At 41.0% G+C, this 24,768-nt stretch overlaps 1 protein-coding gene across 5 annotated transcripts in view; it reads left to right on the top strand.

Annotated features, from left to right (window-relative positions):
* The window catches only part of RABGAP1L (RAB GTPase activating protein 1 like), a 214,774-nt gene that overhangs the window by 87,303 nt on the left and 102,703 nt on the right, over nucleotides 1-24,768 (top strand). For all 5 annotated transcript variants that reach the window (XM_040073100.2, XM_058421780.1, XM_058421779.1 and 2 more), the window contains one exon: nucleotides 23,869-23,982. In XM_040073100.2, the coding sequence (XP_039929034.1) occupies nucleotides 23,869-23,982 (114 nt within the window). The remainder of the gene's footprint in view (nucleotides 1-23,868; nucleotides 23,983-24,768) is intronic.

Genomic DNA, 24,768 nt, shown 5'->3' with positions numbered 1-24,768 from the left:
CAAAATCGTTGATAGACTCACTTGCAAGAAACTTCAATTCTGCTGGCTGCCTAGAGAGCAGTCATGTTCCTATTTCACTGGCTCCACTGCTGGGGCGAATTCCCGTGTGAAGCAACAGTGGGTATTTAAAGTGCCAAGAGTGTACAAGGTAACAGTACGGTACGTGGGTTAGAGTACATTAGAGATTACCTTGTCGGAAAGATTACCTTCTAAAAAATACATGTGAATATTTGTTATCTCCTACTGACTTGCTCTGTAGGTACTAAAGTGACTGCTTTAGGTACTCACTACTGACAAATCTTTGTGTGCAGGCAGGCGTGGTGTACGCCCATTCAGAGGAAGCGGGGAAGCTTTGGAAGGCTGCTCTCGGGGGTAAAAAATACTGATCCCTGGCTGTCATCCTTCTGAACCAGTGCCTCTGGTGGGGCCCTGGCACTGGCTGCCCAGGGAGGCGGTGGCTGCTGCATCCTTGGAAGTGTTCAAGGCCGGGCTGGAACACCTTGGTCTAGTGGAAGGTGTCCCTGCCCATGGCAAGGGGTTGGATAAAGATGATCTTCAGAGTCCCTTCCAACCCAAACCTTTCTATGATTCTACAAACTAGAGAACTGAGCTGGAACATGTGCTCAGCCCACACAGCAGGTGACTTTCGTTAGTTCGTCAAGTTAGTAGCATGATTCCCAAGTGGAATCTTCATTTACCAATTTCTTTTCTTCTCTACTCCAAGTGTTTTTGAAGAACTATAGTCTTTAGAGCAGAGGTCTTAAATAGATGCAGAGACGGAACAAGTGTCTTTGTGTGCCTGCAGGGTCCATCCAGGAGACACAGCTGAAGATGGGGTGTCTAGAGGACATGCAGTTAGGCCTTTCCCTGGGAGCAGAACAGTTGTGTGTCACTAAATCAAGGCAGCTACAGCTGGGTCTAGGAAAACCTGACCTCTCTGAATCCACTCTGGATAACGTGCTGGTGCCCTGGCTTCCCAGTGTCCCATCACTGCACAGCATGAGTGTGCTTGTGTAGAGGATATCTCAGAGGAAAACAGCCTGGGATAAATGAGATTTTGTTATTCTCACATCTCCTTCATGAAGGTGAGTGGCAGTTGTGTTAGCGTGACCGTGCTCACAAAGCTGTTGGTGTGAGCAGTGCGTGTGCTGGCAATTCACTGGGCCTTACCTGGCATTAAAAACGGGGTGCAGACGGGTCTGAAACTCCAACTCCCATTCTGCACCTGTTAGATTTCATAGATAGAGGAAATAAGTATTTTCTTTAGAATTTGATAGACCCCCCAGAAGCTGGAAGACTGTAGGCAAAATTGGGCTTAAAATGCATCATCATTAAAAGATGTAATTAGCATGATCTTTTAGGAAAACATGAGGAACTATTGCTTGATTTGGTGGCAGAACACTTAGAGTAGGTTTGAGCGCTGCTGGGGACATTTATATAGAGGCTATAACATTACTCATTTATTCAGAGATATTGCTATGATAAACAAAAGGTTATCACTTGATGTTATTTTTTTCTAACTGGAAAGGCTTTGAGCAGTTATGGTTTATGTCAAACCAGTTTTTGTATCAAAATGACAGAAAATTAAAATTTCCTGTACTAAGAAAATGCCAGTGTACCAATACAAACAAGCCACATCCTAATTGCAGAGAAGGAAAGTGCTTGGCTTAAATTGGAGATTCTGTAAGTACAGAACATAGAGAATCAGAGAAGGATGTTTCCCTCTTGATAGACTGTAGTTGGCTTGCACTTTGGCCGTCACTTTGTCCACTTAAACCAGGCAGTCCTGGCCTTTTCTTGTGTCACAGGATTCAGCCTTAAGCTATCCTGGTGGATCTCTGCTGCTCCCTCTCCACTTTGTAGTTACAGGAGATGAAACTGATGGCGCTGACCTAGGCCTGCAGTGTTCCATGTGCAGTACCACAGGTGCTGAGTACAGAAGAATTACCCGTGGTTTGCAGTATGGGATGAACAGAGGAGCAAGCAGAGAAACAAGAGATTGATATTGATGTTTAAAGCGACAAGAATATTGGGGAAGCCAAGGTACTCAGAACCACACCATTTAAAAATATTAAATAATGTGTGCTTTTTCTGAGTCAGTTGATTGCAACTCTACAAGGATAGATATAGAAGTATAAGAAATGCATTGCTGATTTTTATATAATTTCAGAAAGATTATGTCAAAATTTTTATGTAGATATGACTTTTATTTATGAACAGTGTGGCCATAGCATAGCAGTTCTGCCTCTGGCCACAGTGAGAACAGAATCAAACCCCAAAGTATTTAATCAGGGGAAAAAAAAAAAAAAAAAAAAGAGATCAACTATCATAGAACCATGGAAGGGATTGGTTTGGAAAGGATCTTGGAACTCATCTGGTTACAGCTCCCTGCCATGGGTAGGAACATCTTCCACTAGACCACTTTGTCCAGCATGGCCTTGAACACTTCCAATACAATGGGGTTTTTTCCCAAATTATCAATGTTATTTGGCAGTACCAGACAATAATTTTGTAGTCAACTTCAGTGCAGTGTATTTCACCAGTGAAATCGGGTGTTTCTCAGCCGTGGTGGTCACACATGCTCAGAGGGGTCCCATTTTTCCCCAGGATAAGCATTACATGAAAACTGTTGAACCACAGACATGCCAACAGCAAGGGGGTTGCTTCTGAAATTCCAAGCTGTCTGGGTTACTGTGGAAGGGCAAAGATGCTTTCCTGTCATCTTGTGTCTTGCAGCAGCAATGACAGGGTCTGCCCCAGTGTCTGTGCTGCTGTGGGGATGGTGGACAGGGCAGGAGAGGGCAAACCCTGGTCTCTCAACTTGCTCCAGTTTCTTGGTGCTGACTCACTCAGAACATTAGATTTGGCTCCCCAGGTAGATTATTTTTGGCTACTGCAGTTGATATTTGAGGTTTATTTTTACCTGTTACTTATTTCTATGAAACTGAAAGTAAGGATAGTGTCAGTTGTGAGGAACAGTGGCTGAACTCTACGGTAAGAAAAGCGCCTGCACACACGGTATTATTAATTGTACTTTTACAGATTCTGTTAGCGCTCTTCCTGTTTCTTTACAGTAATGACTACCAAAGCAGCAGTTAATTACAGTGGTCCCATGTTTGCTGCTCACCTCATTATCTGTGCCTGGCAGTGTGGTCCTGCAGGCCTGACGAGAGGTCCGGCCATCGGCTGGCAGCGCCGGCGGCACAGGGATAGTGTAGGATAGGGTGGCAGATGGCAGCAGCACTATTTATAGCTCCAGCCGGGCTGCCCAAGGTGAGTGCTGCCCAAAGAGTCTGGCAGGGTTGTTTTTAGCTATTAGGGCACCAGGAAAGCAATTTCAGATGAGTGGGGGGAAAAAAGAAAAAGAACTCAGAATTTGCATTCCTCAGGAGTTACCCTGGAAACGCCGAAGGCTCGCTTAATATCGATTCCTGCATTTTCTATCCAGTGGAAGCTATTTTTTCCTCATAATCTCTGCCCTGTCTCCACTGGTTGCCCCGAAATGTTCCAAATCTAGCCTGCCTCCAGCTTTGTAGCCTTGGCCCTGGCTGAGCTGGAAGAATTTATTGTGCTGTGGAAGTTGTGCTGCCATGGCAACTCAGGCACACGGAATTTTAATTGCAAGGCCCAATATATATTTATGAAGATAATTAATGAAAATGCTAACGGGCCGTTTTTATTACGTTAGCAGAATCTTTTGTAATGTGCTTTTCACTTGTTTGCTCAACAGTTAAGTGAGGCGGGGAGGGTTAAAATCGCTAATTTTACTGGTTCCATCATGAAGTTTCAGGTTTTGTTTGTTTTGGTTTTTTGTTTAAAATTAGATCAGATGAAACGTGGTTTTTTTCAGCGTTTAACCTACGTGTATATGGTTGATTTGGGGTTTGATGGCGCATTTATAAAAAGCTGTAAGAAATATTTCATAGAATCATTTCATACCAAAGCTGTAGGACTTGTGCAGTTGGATGCCTGCAGTCTTGCAGATCCAGGTGCCCGGCTGATAAAATCCTGCGAAGAGGAAGAATAAGGAGAGGTGACGTGAAGTTTGGTATTATCCAAGGAAAGTTCCCTTACCTTCCAGCTACTCCTGTCTTTCCAGTGCTGTGCAGGTGCTTGCCAGGTGCCAAGCTGGGTGCTGGTGCTGTTGTGCCAGAGCCTCCCTGTGCTTCCCTCGGTGCCCAGAGCAGCACAGCCGTGTTTTCGTGGAATAACATGGAACTGCAGACAAAGGCTTGTCGATAACTCAAAATGGAGGCGTAATGCATTGTGCCTCATCTGTGCTGCAGGTGAATTTTCTTGCTTCATCTTATTGACAATTGAAAGTCCATTGCACTGTTACTGAATTTTATTTTTTTTTTTTTTTAACTGTAAGCCATGCACTTATTCTGTCTTCTTTGGGGTAACATTAATTGTTATGAAATACTCTAGATAGTCTAGATTTTTTATTTTGAAAAGAATTAAAGACAACCCAATAAAAATACAGATTTTTTTTTCATTTTGAGTTATATGTAGCACTGACATAGTGATCTAGATGGAGTACATTTGTTTAGTTATTCCAGGTTTTCCTCATTTCTCTCTGACCCTCAAGCATGAAGATTTTAATTCTGTAGCTGCCAGCAAAGTGAAATGTCATCTAAGTCATTACCATAATTTTTCCTGTGTATGTGCTTATATGAATTTAAATGCTAATGAGGGTATTTTTTTTTTTAAGTGTGTTGCCTTGTAAACTTTCTTTTAAAAGTAAACTGAACAAGACTTCTTAGTTTAAAGATTAATGTTATAATACCAATTTATCTTTATATTGGGACAGGAAAGTTACCTACAATTCAATTCAATTATATCTCCATATTTCATCATTTGCTATGAGCTTTCTCAGGTGTTCTCAGAATACCACCTCTGTTAAATTATGCTGCGCATTTATTGTGCTGTCTAAATGATTTTATTGCTGTGTGATAGCTTCAAAATGGATGGGAAAACAAAAATACATTCTCCTCATTAAAGAGTTGTGTATCAAGTTCGACTTCATTAGTTTTGATTAGGACTGAGTCAGTGCCATCTGTGCTGTCAGCGTTGTTTCACAGAAAAGATGAGAGATTGGAAATCCAATTCCCTGCTCGGTGTATTGCCCTGTTGTTTGGTGTGGCTTTGTGCAAAATTAACTTGGCTGGACTCCATTTCTTTGTAGCTGAGGTTTTTATTTTTGGCTTTAGTTACCTGGCAGAGGAGTCTTTGGCCAAGTTTTGATCTTCTGTGCCTGACTTGTTACCGTGTAATTTTTTTTTTTTTAAAAAAGCTTCAAGTTTGTTGGTTTCAATGCATTTTCAAGATAAAGAAATATTACAGTATGTTACTGCTGCATTTAGAAATACCTTAGAAATATCATCTGTGATAAAACTGGAATACATTAAAAACTAGTTAAGGGAGGAAAATAAAATAGGATTGGCTGCTAGAGATGCGGATAACTTTCCTGAGTAGAGAGCTAACTAATACTGTAGGGAGCACTGCATGAAGGTAGGAGGCACTGAAATCTCCAAGGGATCATAATGAGCTCCCAATCAAGCAAACCTGGTCTCTTTGTTAATAACAGATGTCCATTCCTACACTGCTTCAGCAGACAGAATTCTTCACAGAGATACACACACAGATATCTGAACATATTTAAGTGGCAGAAGTAGGTACACAGGTCATCTGGGAGATTCTGTGTCACAGCTGCTAGTGAATTGTGCCAGCTCCCATCTGAGCTCTTGTTTAGGGAAGCAGCTCCTGTGCCTGGTTCTTTCCAGTACTTCCAGTTGCAGAGGATCTTTAAACTTTTTCCTCCATGAAATATGAAGTGGCACAGAACTGCTGCTTTGGTGAAGATGAGAGGGAGTTCCTTGAGAGCTCCAGCTGCTCTAAATTGGGGTGGCTGCAGTCCTGCCCCTGACCTGCCCTGCTGACCGCTCCCACCTCTGCATTTCCACTGCCACTGTGGCTCGTGTGAGCAGCTGTGGAGAGTCATCAGGGAGCTGACCTGGATGGAAATTAATGATATATTTCGCTCTGGGGTAGCTGTGGCCTAGATGAGTTCAGTGTGTGATCAGATAAGTGCTGGTACTGGCTGGGGGCAGCGTGTGGGATGCTCAGCCAAGGGGAGGGGCAGCCCTGTGCTCCGTACAGTGCTGGGATGCAGCATTTCAGAAGGGGATGGCTAATCGAGGCACAACTTCATTTTCCCTTTGGCTCCAAGTGATACTCAGTATGTTTAATCCCTTCAGTTTCCAACAGGATTATCATTTCTTTTTAAATTGCCGTTATTTGGCTTCACAAAATCAGTTCCGAAGTGGAAAACCCAGTTCTACAAGCTGTTAACTTTAGTTTTTGGGAGTGGCTATGCAGGTTGGAGCTTCGCTCTTTTCCATAATGGCAGTTGTTTCCTTAGAAATTAAAAGATTACGTTCACGTTACGGGCACTCTTTGAGGTCTTGCAAAATTCCAGAAAAAGTAACAGCAGAACTTTCAGTCATCCCTTGGTGCTTTCTCTAAAAACCCCTTAAAATGTGGATTTTAGACAACTCCTGGATGCAATTTTATTTTGACTAGCTGGATTAAATCCCTGTCTTGGCTTTCTCCTTTCTCTTCGAGGTGATGTGTGGGAACCTCTGAGCAGCTTCATGTGTTCCCAGCACTCGGGCTGTAATTGCAGCACAGTAAGAGCTGCTCTTCTCCTCTTCTGGGAGCCAGCTGGAAAAGAAGAATTAAGCTTAACGAAGCATAAAGAACTATTGGCCTACAAATTAACAGTTAAATACTTAAGGGCCTAGTCTGTTGGTTTGAGGGTTTTTTGTGGGGTGTTTTTTTTTTTTGTAAACTTCCTGAAATACATGTTTGTTCTCTCAAAACTCCGAAGCTATTGGCTATTCCTAGGTTATCCACTGGAAAATAGGTGTGAAAAATCCATTTGCTTTGCACCTGCAGTGCTAGTAATGCACTTCAGTCTGGATTTAAGGTGTGTTCAGTGTATTCAGTGTACTTTGGATGTAATATTTTTGTGTCAGTCATCACTTTGATATTATTTCATGAAGACAGAGACTTCTGCCAGCTCTAAACACCTGGCTTGCTGCTTCAACCTATGATGGTCAGTGATGAGTGATGATGTAGGATATCTTAACCCACATTAGTGTAGTTTCTGAGCATTTTTCTTGCTTATTCTTGCTCAGAGGCTTCCCAGCGCTGTTCTTTTCTGTCTTGCAAGGTTACTCCTATCATCCTGTCAATTATTAATGAGGTTTGCATTTGTTTGTTATGGATAATTTTAAAGACAAATAAAAGACCCCTCTGCAAATTTCTTGTATTGCCCTTTTGCAGTGTGATATATTGCTTTCTTGGAACAGTGCACAGGGAGAAACAATCCAAAGCAAAAGCTATTTTGTTTGACTTTTTATGCATTATGTATATTTTTTCTGTGAAGCTACAACATGTGATGTGTTTTGGATGACACAAGAATTACGTGATTTCCAAATGGAATAACAAATGCTTTTAAGTTAGTACTTTAGATATTAGTACTTTGTATGTGTTAAAGGACATACAGGCAAAAAGAGCAGATGGATTGTTATGGATGGGCCTGAGAATTAGAGGCAGTCGGTGCTGTGAGTTTTAACTCTTCAAAGCCCAGCCTAAAATGTGCTTCATGGATGAAGGGATTATCCCTAGGTCAGCTGGGAAATAAATGGAGTTAATGTCTCCTGGACATTGTGACACTGCACTTCTTGTGTGTGCTGGCGGAGGGAAGGTGGAGGCTCCATCTGCTCTATACTCAGTTTTAAGCCATCTTTCAGGTGAAATCAAGAATTCTTATCTTTCTCCCCACGACTTAGATTTGTGATGAGCTCTTTAAACACTAGATTATATGAAGTAATATAAGGCAACTTAAAAATTGCAATAATTGTATTTTAGATATGATCAATCCCTGGAGTTTTAAATCCGGAACCTTACCTCCCTACCTTTTTATTTTTCTTTTTTTTTTCAATTTTCTTATCACTTTAATATCCCATTTTTCGATATATAACTGACACTGCTACTCAGATTGGGCAGAGCTTTTAAATCATTTTTCTACCACTTGCTTTGAAACAGCAAATTTAGCTTCAGGAAAACTATAGAAATAATTTTAAAATCTATCTTGAGACTGAACTTCTATATTTTGCCTTTCTTCCTATCACACAAAGCAAGGCTGAACTAAAAATAATAAGCTGTGAACTTTATTGTTAACTGCTGATTGAGCCAATGTAGCACTGCATTTGGGAGATTTATTTGGGTTAGAAAAGCTTAGATAAAAGCTTTTTCAGTTATAAAACAAGAATTATCTGTTAAATTATTAGCTCCCTGCCTTACACTGAGACATACATAGTAATTTTTTTTTCATTTAAATTTTCATTATAAATAGAATATCCTAGTTTTGTGTCAAATTTGTAAGGAATTGCGCATCAAGTTGGATACTTTCGGAATCTTTGGTGATAAAATATTTCCTGATTAAAAGAAAACTTGGGTAAATGGGCACTGTCACATAGGAGAGCAGAAAGAAGGCTGAGATAGCCCAGGTGTTTCCTGGACACACATTCTTTGGTTTTCCTGTTAATAGAAACCGGTGTTTATGCTCACTGATTCATTGCAGAAAAAGCTGCAGGTACTTGATGGAAAACTTCATACCATTTTGTATTTAGACTCGGATCTGGTTTTATCAAGTTTTGATGTTTTCCATATTTTATATTCTATCTTAGTAAGACATTTATATAATGGGACATTAATCTTTTCCCTCTGCTTAATCTCTCCGTGAAAAGCTGTAACCTACTTTCTGTAACAGTAAATTTATTTTTCTTTCTTGTTCCTGAGAAGGTGAAACTGCTGTTGAGCCTCAATACTGCTAATGCCTTGATCGACGTTTGTTCTGTCGGTTCCTGCAAAAACCAGACTCATTACCTTAAGTCATTTAGATGGCTCCTTAGACAAGATACACCTGCCTTTTGGATCATAGTTATAAAACAGTTTGGGGAAGTTCACAATGCCAAAATGCACATTAAAGATGTTCACCATAATGCTGTCCCACAGTAATTAGCATATCCAAAAAGAAAGGTGCTCATTTTGTCTAATTTTTTCCTGAGCAGGGGTCTGTTTGTGACCCACTAAGTTGGTAGAAATGTCCTTCTGACTGTGCTCTGTGCTTGTATGGGCTGTGTGCCCTCAGAGAGTTTGCTGTGATTTGGAATCCTCTGTGCTCTGCTGAAGGTACCACACAGGAATTGGAGGATAGGAGGAGTGAGTGGAAGTACGTTGTGTCTTTGAAGTTTTAGAATAAAGTGAAATGGAGTGGTTTGGTTGGAAGGGACCTACAACAATCACTCAGTCAAACTAAATACCTTGGGGCTGACCAAAAGTTAAGGCATGTTATCAAGGGTGTTGTTCAAATGCTCTTTATACTCTGAAAAGCACTGGATGCATCCCATGTAAGGCAGCGAAATGAGATGCCAGTTACAATGGGTTCTGCAGCTTTATCGTCCTTCTGCTCCAAAGATCAGCTTTTATTACAATGATGTAGTGGGATAGCTGTGTTGCAGTCCTTATGAAGACTTAATACCATTTTTGTGGGTTTTGAAATTTTTTTTCACTGTTTCTTAGCGTGAACTAAAGTTTCAGGAACTGCCAGCAGCACATGCAGCCAGTATCAAATATGAGACCCCTTGAGTGAGGAGAGATCTTTCCTTCCACTGAACTGAGCTCCTTGGCAGGTTTTTCCTCCTGACCTGAGGTGAAGGTATTTCCAAGATGAGGTCTGGCCACTCTGCCACGGTCTATGACAGGAGAGTCCCGATTTCACAGATTTGGTGCATGGGGTTGTTTGTATCTTAATTTAGATGCACATCATATTTTAAGGAAAGGGTGTCAGCTCTCCTGCTTGTTGGTACTTTTTTATTAACTTGCTTGCATATGTCAGCAATAACAATAAATTTGTAAAGTACTTTTCTCCCCACTTTGCCATTGGGAACAGAATGTATTTGAGTATCATGTGATGTTCTTCGGGACTTCCTTAATCATTTGGCCATGCTATGTGCTTCTTGAAAATGGTGATGTACACACTCTTACAAACCTATCCTAGAATCACCTGATTTGGAAGGGACCCACAAGGGTCATCAATTCTTGCCTTGCACTACAAGGGCTGTAATGCCACTGACAGACCACAGTGTATGGCATTCAGTTTGAAATCAGCACTAAATAATAAAAGAGAACACAATAAATTGCTTTTTATGTTCACAGTTGAACTTTTCATAGTTATTGTTCTAATGTTCTCATGTGGATCTTATTTTTATAAGCCAAGTGACCCAAAGTAATATAGTCCATTAGTCTGTAAATGCATAGATACTGAAAGACTGTTCACTTTTCCAGAAAGGACAGCCTCTGAAAATACAAAAAATATAAACCACGTGCGACTCACAAATACTGATTACATGGAAGTGTCATTTAATTACATATAAATGGATGGAAATAGATGTATCAATGAATGTGATGTTACAGAAGTGTGGTTTCAGAGGTAGTAGAAAGCTATCTCTATTTGTAATTTTCCCTGGTATGTATTTATACACTTTTAAATGGTTCTTCCAATTAATATTTCCTTCACTTTGTGAGGTACCAGTTGTCCACGGTGGTAAAAGTGGCGAATATGCCATTAAAGCCCTGTAAGGGAAGTGGGAGGGAGTGAAGGTCACACAGATAAGGAATTACACATTGGAACCAAATGAGATCTTAAAGAGTCAATTAAGAAACACGATGGGGAAGCGCAATGCAAATAGAGCAAAGCTTGTTGGAGAGAATGATGGAAACATGACCCAGTGCTGGATTTTATAAAGTTCTATAGCTTGCATAGTGTAAAACCAAAACTAATTTTCATGGATTTAAATGAAGATATTTGATTCATTCCTTTTATGAATCAATGGGAACTAAATGCAATCTATCTGGTACTTCCTTCATCTCCCATCCTTTATTTTGTTTTATTTCTTCTTGGCCCTCTCCATTTCACCACCTCTTCTCATTTGTATCCCTTTCTTTTTAATTCTGTTTCCCTCTATTCTACTTTAGATTTTTTCTGTCCTGTATTTCAGTCCCTACTTGGTGCTCCCTGCCCACTGATTCCTTGGCACAGTGAGAGTCCAACAGAACTTTTTTCCCCTTTGCTGTTGACCATAATCACATTTGTGGAGCACTTAAGGTCATTTAAGCACAGATTGGAGCCTCTCTTTCACTTCAGGCAAATATACATAGCATACAGTAACAAAATTTCAAGAGAAGTATTTTGTCTAGAAATCCAAAAGGGAAAAGAGAGGACAAGGAAAAACGCGATCAGGGTTTCACAAACCAACGACTCATCCCCTCATTGTAACCTTGTCTCTGCAGCTTACCTTGATCTCTCCTGATTTATGAGGAGTCATTTATGTTGACAGTTTGGAGAAGGCCTCAGGAGGTTCAAGTGTCTTTCCAGCCAGCCCTGCTGAGCCGTGTAGGAGATCCCCTTTGTGCCTTTCCAGTTTCCTGTCATTCCTGATAACAGGATGCGCGTTTTGTTACAGTTTCTGCCTTTTGCCAATCACATCCTGGATGTTCCTGCAGGTGAAAAGGGTACGGTGATGTGGAAGTTGCTAAGTCAGTTTAATTTCCTGGAGATTTTTTCCATGTGAGTTTTGGAAGACTTTGGAGCGCAGCCTGGTGCATGAGACTTAACTGGCGGTGGATACAACCTTATTTAACAGATGGGGAAGGAATATTCTTTCTGCTAAACGTCATGACTTAGAAATACAATAACCAAAACCCCCAAATCATAAAATTGCATTTATATGATGGTTACCCTTGAAAAGTATCATAGAAAAATACACTTCAGTCCAGCTGTGGTGCTTTTCTTGGGCAGTAAACTTAGTAAGTAAGTAAAGTAAATATACTAAAAGGTCCGTGGTTGCTGGCTTTTAATGTAGTTTTTAACATCCCGAGTTACATAAATGAGCCATGTTACGACTGCAAATGCATGGAAGGTGGTTCTGTAGAGTTAAAAACAAGCACTGTCTCATTGTGTTTTTTCAGAAGTATCCTTTACATGATGGGACTTGTGTTTCTTTGTGGTTTGTTTTCATTTTATTGTTGCAACTTTGCTTTACTCTTCCTTGCCTGGAAGGGTCTATACTGAAATGAGTTTAATTGCATCTTATGATGATGAAAGCAGTTGGTTTATATGTTTCATGGTTATTCCTTCTTTCTTACGGGGTAGGAAATAATTGATTTTCCCTTTTCTGTTGCTCATTGGCAGAAATGCCAGAGGTGCCAAGGAGACAGTTTTGGTTCACTTTGAATTAGCATATTTAAACATTCACTTTTTTTTTTTTTTTGTCATTGAGACAAAAAATTTTGGTCATGTCTTATTTTGAAAATCAAGGGAATCGGTAAGAGATTATTGTGAAGTGACAGGATTATGTGTAAATGAAGATACCCTCCCCATTATAGTCAGAATAATTGGAATACCTAAACTTACTCATTAAATAAGAGATGGACATAGGGTTCCTTGATTTCTGACGAGCAGCTAGAACTGCTGCAGTATCCCTAAAATCTAGTTTTTCCTATACACTGTTTGTATGAAGTGCTTGAGAAATGTTCAAATACACTAAAAAGCAGTATACAGAAGACTGGTAACATTTGAAATTCAGGTTTGGATTATTTCTGTGTACTGTGCTGTCCTTTCACTGTCTGGTCTTCATGGTTATGACCCATATGTGACCAGATAAATACTGTCTGATGTCAGTGCTGTATTGATCTGAATCTGAGGAGGCAATTGAAAGTGAATACCAGTTTTCCCAACAGGAATAAATGAGATCAATATTAAAAAAAGCAAAAATAGAGTTTTTTGTGGTGATTCACACATTGCTCCCACAGGTCCCAATTATATGCAAAGGTCTCCAGCATGGCCCTTCTCTGGTCCTGTGTGGTGCTGTTCTCTCTGTTGGGAAGAGTGGGACCTTGAGGAAGCTGGATCCAGAAATCTCTGTAGCCTGAACGTGCTGGTGTGCCTGGGAGTTGGAGACACAGAATGAGCTGGTGGGCTTGGAAATTTGTAGCACCCTGAGAAACTCGAGGAGTCTGGCAAGGGTCAGTGAGGAGGTGAAGGTACTGGAATATCTCTGCTGGGAGGAAAGCTGGGACTGTTCAGCCTGGAGCAGAAAAGGCTCAAGGGGAGTCGATGTGTGTAAATACCTGGAGGGAGGTTGTAAAGAAGCCAGAGCCAGGCTGTCCTTGGTGGTGCCCGGCGAGAGGCACAGGGGCAGTGAGCACGCAAGAGACCCCATCAGAACATACGGGGAAACTCCTTTGCTGTGGGGTTGAGCAAGGACAGGTTTGCCCAGGGGGATTGTGGAATCCTCACAAGCTCAAGCAGTTCAAAAGCTGCTTGGACATGGTCCAGGGCAACTGATGCCTTAAGGTTTAGCTTTCATATTTTCAGATTCTGTGCTGCCCAGGGGTGCAGTTCTGAGCCTCACATTAAGTGCTGGTGAGCTCTCTTCACAGAGTACGTACACAAAACAAATCCTTTTCCTGCTGAAAACCAAGGATAACTTCCAGGCCCCCATAAACAACAGCGGACTGAAAGGAGAAACAAGAAGGATGAGACCTCACAACCTGAAGCTGTAATTGGACAATTAAACTCCAATATGCAAATGGACCAAAACTTAGAAAAATGTGAGACCTTGTGATTGGCCAGCCATTTTGTGACCATTTTAAGTCCACCTTGGGTGTAGCCCTGGCCAGGTTCTTGTCCTGTCCAAGGTGTATCCTAAAGCCTTTCAATAAATACTTATTTTATTCTCTAGCTCTGTCAAGTCTCTGTTTCAGGTCAGCCTTCCTGAGGCATCACAACAAGCCCTGCCCTGCCCTGCCAGGCAGGTTGGACCAGATGATCTCCAGAGGTCCTTTCCCAGTCAAAGATTTATGATTCTTCTCCTTCCAGCATTTTTCTTCATTAGTTCATCTAAAGTTGTATCAAAGACTTGTAGCAATACGCTCTGATACTGACAACTCACTGTAAGCCTAGGCAGCATCTGCCTAAACCTTTTAGCTATATGTAGTGTCCCTGTGTGCGGTGTTCCCTGTCCTTGAGACTAGGAGAGACTTGAGGGAAGGGTTAAGGGCCATCTGTAGTCTCCTTGTAGCAGCATCTCTAGATTGCTCGTGCTTCATCCTGCAGCCAGCTGCAGAGATGCGCTTGCAGTACGTGCCGCCTGCTGCGGCAGCTCGGCAGACACCCGAATGGATGCAGGTTCAGCAGCTGTCTTCAGTGTCTCATATGCTGGGAAGGATTCAGCTAGAAATTGTAGCTGAATAGTACTTTTAAAAGTAAATTTGCGTAGAAACCAGGAATGAAATAGAATGAAGTGTTGTAGGCACTGATAGCTGGCCTTATCTAACTTTTCCTTTTAGTACAGTGTTAATGGCATCTTCATAATTAATTCCATATTCTGGCTGAGGCAGGCACAAAACCCCTGTGCTTGTGTTTTTCTCCTTTTCCCTGTCTGACTGGCCTTTATCTTCAGCTGTGCACTGTTTCCTCAGTCAGGAGTGAAGATTTACTGATCTTGTCGAAAAGTGATTTTGATCTTGCTCCCAAAGAGTTTGGTCTGGTGGGCTGATGTCAATGTTGAATGATGCAAAGGGCTCTCAAGTCAGCAAACCCACCAGCTTTTGGATTTCTTATAAAGAGAATTGAGAAGATTGCTCTACAGTGGAATCTTAATAGTCCTGAAAGATGAGTGGTTGAAAAAACTATGGCCTTCCAAATAATAATGAAGTTCCTTTTGCAGCAAAGAAAAGGTGAAGGTGATGTTGTCACAGCAAGTATTAAAGTGAGGTTTCCAGGATATCAAATGATTGCTGAATTACAGAGCTGTCATCAGGGAGTGGGTCTGGGATGTAGCTGAGTTGGTATGTAAACATTACAGCTTACCCTGGGTCTTAAGTGTTTCTGCCTGGATTAGTGGAAGAGCTCCATTGTTTAAGAAAATGAGGGACAGGAGTTTCCTTTTTGAAGAAACAGTCTGCGTACTTCAACGAGTACAAGCTTAAGGAGCTTTTAAAAGACAATATATTGGCAATTCTTTATCTGCACAGTGCTGCAAGGCATTTCCTCCTTGTTAAAATCAGTGTCACTGAATTGGATAAACTTGCAGCATTTTCTCCTTTTATTAATGTTTTGCTAGCAGCAAGCAATACCAGATGCTAGAAATCAGGGTGTGCTAGCAGGGTGTAGCTGTGAGTTTTATTGGAATTCTTTCTGGAGACCCAGCTTGTAAAGGACAAGTCAAGGAACTCCAGAAAATGAGACTTGGAACTGGTTGCATTGATCATGTTATCTTTTCATGGCAAAAGAAGGCCTAATTTCAGAATTTGTAAAAATGTGTTGAAAGAAACCCTGACTAGACAGACATCTACTTGGTCGTAATGCTATAGGAACCTTACCTTCTAAGACCAAGGGTTTTCTTCTTAAAGATTTGGGGTTTTTTAAAGAATTAACTATATTTTGGGATTTTATACTTCTTTTAGTGAAAACTTCTAGGCACTTGTGAAAAATCATAGCACGTTTTGGAGCACCATCAAATGAGGTGGATAAGTAGGAGTTGAGGATTCAAAGACACCACTTTTTCCATTTCCTGTGAAGTTTCACATGAATTTTCCACAACCATCTGATACTATGGCAGTTAAGTATTGCTTGTTAGAAACGTTTCCGCTGCTTCTGGAGATTACTCTTGAGCTGGTGGTAGAAATACTCAAATGTCAAATTGCAGATTGATTACAAGAATATTTTTTCCGATCTTTACAAAAGCATTTGTGGCTTTACCAGAGGAGACATAAACAGAAACCTAATCTAGAAATCAGCAAACCAGACTTGGACAAAATTACTTGCTACATGAATGAATCTATTGGTTACCTTTTTATTGTTTGCCACTTTTACTAACTGTCTGTTTGTAAGGCAGTGCCTATATACATATCAGAGAAAAAGGTGAAACGGTCATGGATAAACTGGATAATGTGGCATTTACTTGGGCTAATCTATCCTCATGTTCTCCAGAGAGCCAACCTTATGAAGTGCTAGCCATGAAAAACCAGATCAAATCTCAGACGAAATCCAATGCTTAAACAGTCGTCTCCAGCATTTAACAAAAGAGTGCTCGATATCATACCTGCTAAAGATCACATAACCCAAAGAGAACCCTTAACACAGCAAAACAGAAATGGAAATGCTGTGGGATCTACAAATAGATGTGCTGACTGTGCATCATGTGGGGTAAAAACGTACCCATAGCCCATGAGGTGGTGTACAGAGCATCACAGCTCTTGTGGGAGATGAGGGAGCTTCCAAACTGAGTCTTTAGGAATAACTCAGAATTCATTGCATTCCATGCCAGTAGTAAAACATCGAGCCTGCTACATTCAGAAGTTGACCTCTTGCCCAATAGCACAAATAATGTTTTTTTTCTGTCAACAACGCTCAGAGAGGATATGATAGAGTAAGGAGAATAAATTATGTGTCAGTAGCATAGGAAAGAGAGAGAGAGCGTGTACAGAATGGGAGAGGGAGAAGGAAAACAAACCGCAAAGATAGTAAAGGTCATGGATATCTTCTTTTTTTCAGAACGACAGAGTTTATGCAGAATTGTTTTGTGTCTGATCTAATTTTGTTGTGATTTTTTTTTTTTTTTTTAAGAGAAATATGTCATCTCCTCTCTTGCTGACTGATGGCTCAACCCTGCTAAGGGCTGAGCTGTTTCTTACCTCTGAGGCTGCTACAAAATAGAATCCCAGAATGGTCTGGGTTGGAAGAGACCTTAAAGACCATCTCTTTCCACCTCCCTGCCATGGGCTGGGTCACCTTGCACTAGACCAGGTTGCTCCAACGTGGCCTTGGACACTTGCAGGGACAGTGCAAACACAGCTTCTTGGGGCCACCTGTGCCAGGGTCTCCCCACCCTCACAGGGAGATATTTCTTCCCAATATCCCATCTAACCCTGCCCTGTGTTAGTGTGAAACCATCCCCCCTTGTCTTGCCACTTCAGTTCCTGATGCAGAGTTCCTCCCCAACTTCCTTGTAGCCCCTTCAGATACTAGAACGTGCTGTGAGGTCTCCACACAACCTTCCCTTCGCCAGGCTGAACTGCCACAGCTTTCTCAGCCTTTCTCCATAGAGCAGAAGCTCTAGACCTCATATCAACTTCGTGGCATCCTCTAGACTTGCTCCAACAGTGCCTTCTCCTTCTTAAGGCGGTCGTCACAACACATCACTTTCTTTTTTAAAGCTGTCTACAGAATAGTTTTGATATAGGTATTAGTATTATTCTCAGACTTCCTTTTCCTTCTACAATCTTTAGGAACTGTGGAATTACCATTCTCCATCACCCGGGTCTACCTTGTCCAGCATCTTGTATCTAAAACCTACCAGCAGCAGCTTCTGAGGGGGTTAAAAGCTTAGGCTGGGCAGATGGTCACTATGTCCTCATCATCCCACTCCCAAGTAGTTTTAAGATTGATTTAGGTACTGAGACAAACTGCCAGGATGAGAGGAATGGCTTCAAGTTGGTCCAGGGCAGGTTTAGATTAGATATTAGGGATTTCTTTTTCACTGAAAGGGTGATTAGGCACTGGACCAGACTGTCCTGGGCAGTGATGGAGTCACCATCCTTGAAAGCATTCAAGAAATGTGTGGATGTGGCACTTGAGGACATGATTTGGTGGTGAACACAGGAATGCTGGGTTGTCAGTTGGACTCAATGATCTTTCTTAAAGGTCTCTTCCAATCTGGATGATCCTCTGTGATTCTGTGAAATACTCTGACAGCTTTCCAAAGTGAGCATCCTTTCCCATTTCCTTGGCAGTCATGTGGGTGATAAAACAGTTCCTAACAAGCTCCTGGCAAGTGCAGTCCCACTGGTGATGCATGTAAAAGCAGCAGAATCCCATCCCACTAGCTTTTGAACAATTACAGAACTGTCTCTTTAGAAATGATAGGTAAATTTGCATACCTGGCCGAAAAAGAGACTTGTTGTAGATTGTTTCTGAGGATCCTGTCTTGGGAATTCTCAAAATTTGGTCACTTTGTGCTCAAACACAGCTTGAGGAGAATGGGATATAATTTGATAAAAGATGTTTACTTCCTTTGGGCAGAGCTATATTAGTAATCCAAAATGATGAGAGAAGAGAGACTTTGATACTAAATTTAGCTCCAGGTGTGACCTGCCAGGGCTGCTAAGATACAAACTATTGATCTGGCCCTGTTCCTTCTGCTTGTGGAAAGCAGTTTTGTCTAAAGACCAATAAATAAATACAGCAGATAGTGAGCCAGAATTTGCAAAGTTCAGCTGACATGGGTATTTTTAAATTAACCTAAATACTATGTTGACTTTCAGTATATTGATATGTAACTGTTTTAAAAAGAATACTCTGAAGAATAATCCCCTGGTTTTTTTCTCAGTTTCTGTTTCTCTGTTAATTAGTACTCTCTGAGTGTTAGATGCTCTCAGCTGAATTAAAGCTGATGCTGATTGAAAGAAAATCTATTCATAGACAAGAGCTGAACAACAAGGTACGTGTTACAAAAATACTACAGAAGAACTGAGCGTAAGCCAGACATCTCTTATTCAATGTATTTAAAAGGAAGAGCTATTGAATTTTTTTTCCAAGTATTGATTAGTAGTAGGGAACCTGGGATTTTCTTGGATGACGCATTCTACTTGGAGGGTTAGAATATGGAAAATGAGAGGAAGGGGATTGATGATGTGTGTAAGATGTATTGGCACCATGTGCTGTCAGATTTCACTGAAAGCAGGACATCAGTGAGAACAGGGAACAGAACTACGTGCTAGTTTTGCAGATCAGTTCAAACCCAGGCTGACTGACCTCATCACTTCTGTATATTCTGTGGTTTTTGCCTGTGTGTGATTGTGTTTTAGAGGGCTTAAAGTTATTATTCATATTCCCATGCACATGTGTGGGGAACTGCACAGGACCATAGAGAACTTAAAAGAACAAAATAAAAATATTCCAAAAATCTGTTCCTTCAGCAAACACTTGGCTACTGAAGCAATGTCATGTCAATAACATGCAGCTGGCAAGTCAGTGTTTAAATTTATGGCTTTTCAAGAGTAGGAGATTGTTTATTGAGGGTACCTCCATCTCCAGATATCAACAGAAGAGATGTTTCACATCCTGGATAAACAAGTGCTGAATATCTGCATTGGCCTAGGAATTTTTACTTTTCATACATGTGGGAAAGTTTCGGTATCTAATCCTGAAGAAGCATGACACATCAGATTTCCTGGGCATGGCAATTTTAGTTGTTGAAAGCCCATTTTGATTTTTATTCCTCTTTTCTTACTTTCCTTGGTACTCTGGATCTAGCTTTTTTAACTATTGAGGAGATGAAGTGCAGGCAGGACAATGTGCTGCAGGATCAGCCTCACCAGAGATTCAGACCTTTTAAATGGGCCAAGCAGATGAACTTGAGCTGAGTCTCCAGCACAGAGACTCCCAGACTGGTTTGTGTTGGAAGGGACCTTAAATGTCATCTCATTCCAACCCCTGCCAAGGGTAGTGATACCTTCCACTAGAAAATGCAAATCGTATTTCTATGTGTAAACACACGTGGTAAAACCCAACTTGAATGAGTTTAAGGTTAGAGGAAAGCCTTTGGCAGTGAAGTACAGCTTGAAAATTGCCTACTCATATACATAATGGTATATTCTTGATCCCACGGAGTTTGTTTGTTTTGGGTTGTTTTCTCCCTGAGATCTCTGCCTGGTTGTGGACACAAGGAATAGTGCATATCTAATGAGCTGCTTTTTTTTTTTTCTTTCCCTTTACAATTTTTGCTTTGTGTAACCCTGTGCCTTACTAGACACCATTCAGATCGGGATTTGAGGCTGGAGTTATTATTCTCCTATTTGGCATTTCTGTAGGACTCATCAGTACAGTATTTCAGTGCTTCAGATGTTAATTGATTTTCATCACACCCCACTGAGATGGGGAATTATTATTAACCAGGGAAATGGAGCACAAGGAGATTGAGGTCAGAAGTGCTGCTCAGTTTGAATGCCAGGTTTGAGACACCTGTTACCTGGTTTATTATTTATTCAGTAGTCACATTAAACTTTTCAATTCCTTTAATTGCAGCTGTAATTCTGCATCTCTCCATATTGAGTCAGAAGTGGTAATGCAGGCAGTGCAGTAAGGAAAACTCAGCCAAGCACTTTTTGGCGTTTTTTTCATTAGGGATGCGCCTGTTTTCATGGAAGTAATTTTGGGCAAAAGTGGGGCAAGTATTGAGTCTCAACACAGCATTGAGACATTACACCCCAAGAGATTTTTCTTTCTTAATAAATTCTGGCTGATACAATGCTTATTCTCCAGTTCTTGGAACAGAATAAACAAGGCTCTGCCTACAGGAGTCTCTTCTGCTCCCAAATTGTAATTCATCACCAGAGTGGCTCCACTTGAGACAACAAATGAGTAGGGGTTTTTTATGGAGTGTGTGAGAGAAGTTCTTAATTAAAAAACAATTTCTGAAGTGCATACATAAAGATTGCCCTGTATTTCTCTATTGTGATTGCTTATGTACCCCTAATCTTCTTTTAACATTTATTCAATATAAACAGTTTTCTGTTCTCTCCATTTTATTTCTGTGTTGATCTGCTTTCTGTTCATATTCAGCAGCTTCTTGATAGCTGGAAATGGCAGGGGTGTCAAGGAATCAGCATTCCAGTACAGCTCCATTGCAGAAATTCAGCTGTTTTGGAAGAGAGACAACTCGGGGCAGAGCTTGTTCAGTAGCATGGCAGCTGTCATAGCATTGACATACGAAGGTCATTTATTTTCTCTGAGTTGGCAGCACTGAAATGAATTTTAGAAGTAAGATCATTAGAACCCTGAATGCCTTGATACCCATCTCACCTTAGTTTTTTTTCCTGATAAACTAATCATGACTTCCACAAGAATAAAAACTGTCTGAAAACCTAAATGGTGTCTTTAAACTCATGTATTTTGGTACTTGAGAACAGTACGAATTCTACTTGGAAAAAGGTAGAAACTTAAATATTTTTGGTATATTTTAAGACATAGTTCTATACTGATCTTCTCTCTAGACTAATTACTTGGTTCTCTTCCTTTATGGGTTTATTGTATTTCAAAGAGAGATTGTCTCTTGAGAAGGAATTAATTCTCCAGTCTTTGTGTGTAATCGTCTTTTGGGCCCATTTAATTATTTTCCTCCAGGTTGTTAGAAGCATCTGTCATTAATAGGACTGGATGAAGACTGCTTCAGGTTCCTTTTAACTCAGTATAAGTTCACGTGCATTTTGGCCTTTACACAAATATTTCTGACCCTACCCTGGGCATTCACTTTGTCAACGTCTGTGTGCTCAGTTACACGTTGGCTTCCCCAGTCAAGGTAAGAGAAGTACAGGGCAGTCAAACACAATGTCCCAGCTTGACAGGAAAAGCCTGTTTGTGCTGGTTGTGGTAGTCTTCAGAAACTTCTCCTGGATCTTCTGAAGTTTGTGCTGAAAAATGCATGTAACAGATTTCTATAATAGATTCTGTGACTTTGCTGGTAGATCTTAAATGCTCTTTCAGGCATTTTCTCACAATTTAACTGAATGGTTAGATGGATCTGGGGGGCAGACTGCAGTTATCCAGCCTCTCTGGTATTTGGAAGCAATGTAAATGAAAATAATCAATAAAGGAGTCTGATTAGAGAATTGCTTGTTTATATTTTTTTGTTATTAGTCTGTGTCCCCTTGCTTGTGATTTAGACAGTGTGGTTAGTTTTGGTTGCTGATGGTTGCACGGTGTTCAGATGTCCTGAGAATAATCATGATTACACAATGAAAGCATAAAAATGTGTTTATTTTCTCCAGTGGTACCAGCTGGCTTAATAAAAACATCACCTTTCCGTGTGGCCTTTCCTTCCATAGCGTATAAAAATGTGCCTAGCTTTTTAGAGGGCTGAAACACCTCTTCTATGAGGAAAGGATGGATGAGAGAGCCAGGGTTGTTCAGCCTGGAGAAGAGAAGGATCCAGGGAGAGCTCAGAGCCCCTCCCAGTGCCTAATGGGGCTCCAGAAGAGCTGGAGAGGGACTTAGGAAAAGGGCCTGGGGTGACAGGACACAGGGAATGGCTTCCAACTGCCAGGGGGCAGGGTGAGATGGGGTATTGGGAAGGAATTCTTCCCTGTGTGGGTGCTGAGGTCCTGGCACAGGGTGCCCAGGGAAGCTGTGGCTGTCCCATCCCTGCATCCCTGGAAGTGTCCAGGGCCAGGCTGGATGGGGCTTGGAGCACCCTGGGGTAGTGGAAGGTGTCCCTGCCCATGGCAGGGGTGGAATTGGATGAGCTTTAAGATCTGTTTGTTTCTCAAACTTCTCCCCCTTTGCTCTGAGAACCAATCTTAAAGTTGCAGAACTTAATGTCCAGCATAAACAGAACAGACAACTGGGGTTCCAAGCATCATAAAGTCACCCTAGGACAGGTCCTTTCCAACCCAAACCATTCTGGGGCTCTATGACTGCAAAAAATACAGACCACGTTGCTTTCTGGTGCTGGAGGTATTAATGTCAAACAAAGGGAAAGCCACAGTTGCAATCACTGAACATTAGAATATTGTAATTGGATAAATTAATGATAGCCAAGATTCAGAGAAGCCATCAACTTCAGGGAGACAACACAAAGTGATGCTTAAGCTTCTTGCATCCATTTCCTTAGCTGCCGTTGGAGGGGATGGAGAAGTGCAGCAGTGGGGCAGCCTCATGTACCCTGCAGTGATTCCAGTGATTCCTTGGGGTGGATTGGCTACAGATAGGTCCAAAAGGGAGCTGGAGCTGGGAACTGCTGCAGACTTCTGGCTAAGCCCACCAGGCACTGCATCACTGTGTGGCACAGGCTCGCTGGAGAGACTTGAGAGAATTAGAAAAGCACCAAAATTCAGGAGACTACCTGGTTGTTGACTCCAGCAGGTATAAAGAAGTTTTTTCATGGAGACTCCTCGTTAACAAGAAACAATCTGCGAGTTTAGAAGCTTTTCTGTAACAGAAACGCCGTTTTCAAGATAAAAGTTATTTATAAGGGATTTATATTCTGAGTTACAGGAGAAGGTTTTGTTGGTTTTTCCTTTAGGATTACAAAGGTAATGGAGAAAAGCACCGTTTGATATTTGCCAACCTAAAGGTACAGCGCACTGGAACCTTAAGATAATTAACTGTTGTAGTTCCAGCTCTGACATTTTGATACAACTTCCCTCATCCACACCAGCAGTGTTCTTTAGGTCTGTTTGCAGTGATTCCAATCTTTTTATAGAAATTCTGTAAGAATTTTTAACTAACACTTTTTGTGGTAAATTCACATGTACAACATTTCAAATTAGTAGCTTTAAGCTTGCAAGACAGAGACAACCTGAATTGTTTGGTTGGTTTTGCTTTTGCTTTTTTACTGCCAGAGCAATACAGTAAGTATCGATGATACGATCTGTGGTAAAAACGCATCAACAATTAAACAACTAGTAATTTCCTTTTAGTTCTAAAGCTGAATCTTAAGCCTGCAGGACCAAAAACATTCCATACTGCTCTTGTTAAACTGTCAAACTATAACTGCAGAAGAGACTACAAAGGATTTTCAGTTTCTCCTCAAAGCATTTCTGCAGAAGTCAATAAAACAGTTATCTAATGTGTCCACGTTGAGTACACATTGAATTTTCTATTATGTAACATTTAATTATAGCTTTAATGGGTTAACATGTCAGGATTTTTCTCCTTTTTTTTTTTTTTTTTAGGATTCTGCTCAAGAGAGTGTCATCAAGCGAGACATCCACCGTACATATCCAGCACATGATTATTTTAAGGATACAGAAGGAGACGGTCAGGAATCTCTGTACAAAATCTGTAAGGTACAGTCAGTTCTCTGAATTTTAAAGCCTGTTCCATGTTTTGTGTGACTTTCTTTTGCCCTGCTAACCCTGTTCTGGTCCAAGTTGTTAATAAGATTTTAAAGCTTTGTTTAGGTCGCACGTGGTGTTTCTGCGTTACCTTTTACAACCTTGCATTGGGTACCTCCTGAAGGGCAGGTGAGAAGAGGCTCAAGCTGGCTTTGCTGAGGGGAGAGCTGCTCTTCAGAGGGAGTGCTGTAGGAGAACCTGTTTTATCTGAGGTGGAGAGATTTGCAGAGGAAACAAACGCTCAGAGCGAGCTCTGCTGTGAGGTTAAACAAGAATGTCTGTAGATAATTCCCAGGGGAGCGAGTTTGCTGATGGTTCCACAAGCAATGTGTGAGCAGAGCTTTTCACTCAGAGCTGCCAGATCACCTCCAATGAAAAACACTCTTTAAGTTTTCCAATTTGCACATGGGGGAGTTGAGGTACTAAATCAATAGATTTTTTCCATCTTGTACGGACAGACTTCTGTTGTTTGAGAGAGATCCAGAAGGTAAAATATTGCAGGCAGGTAGGTACTTGTCTGCCTGGTAGTTTTTGTGGGTTTGGTAGTCAGTTTTTGTTTCAATTTTTTTTTTCCTAAAATTAATGAAATTTGTGTAGAATATTTTGTAGAATATTAAATAATGTAGAATTCATTTTGTTTGTGGAGGATGAATGCCTCAGACAAAGCCATTTCCCTTTCCCTTCTTCTTCTTTGTTGCTGTTTCCACCTCCTTCTGATTACTAGAAATGATGGAGTTG

This window comes from Hirundo rustica, chromosome 9 (genome assembly GCF_015227805.2).
Source record: "Hirundo rustica isolate bHirRus1 chromosome 9, bHirRus1.pri.v3, whole genome shotgun sequence".
In the NCBI taxonomy this organism is placed as follows: Eukaryota; Metazoa; Chordata; class Aves; order Passeriformes; family Hirundinidae; genus Hirundo; species Hirundo rustica.
This window is presented reverse-complemented; position numbering and strand designations above follow the sequence as displayed.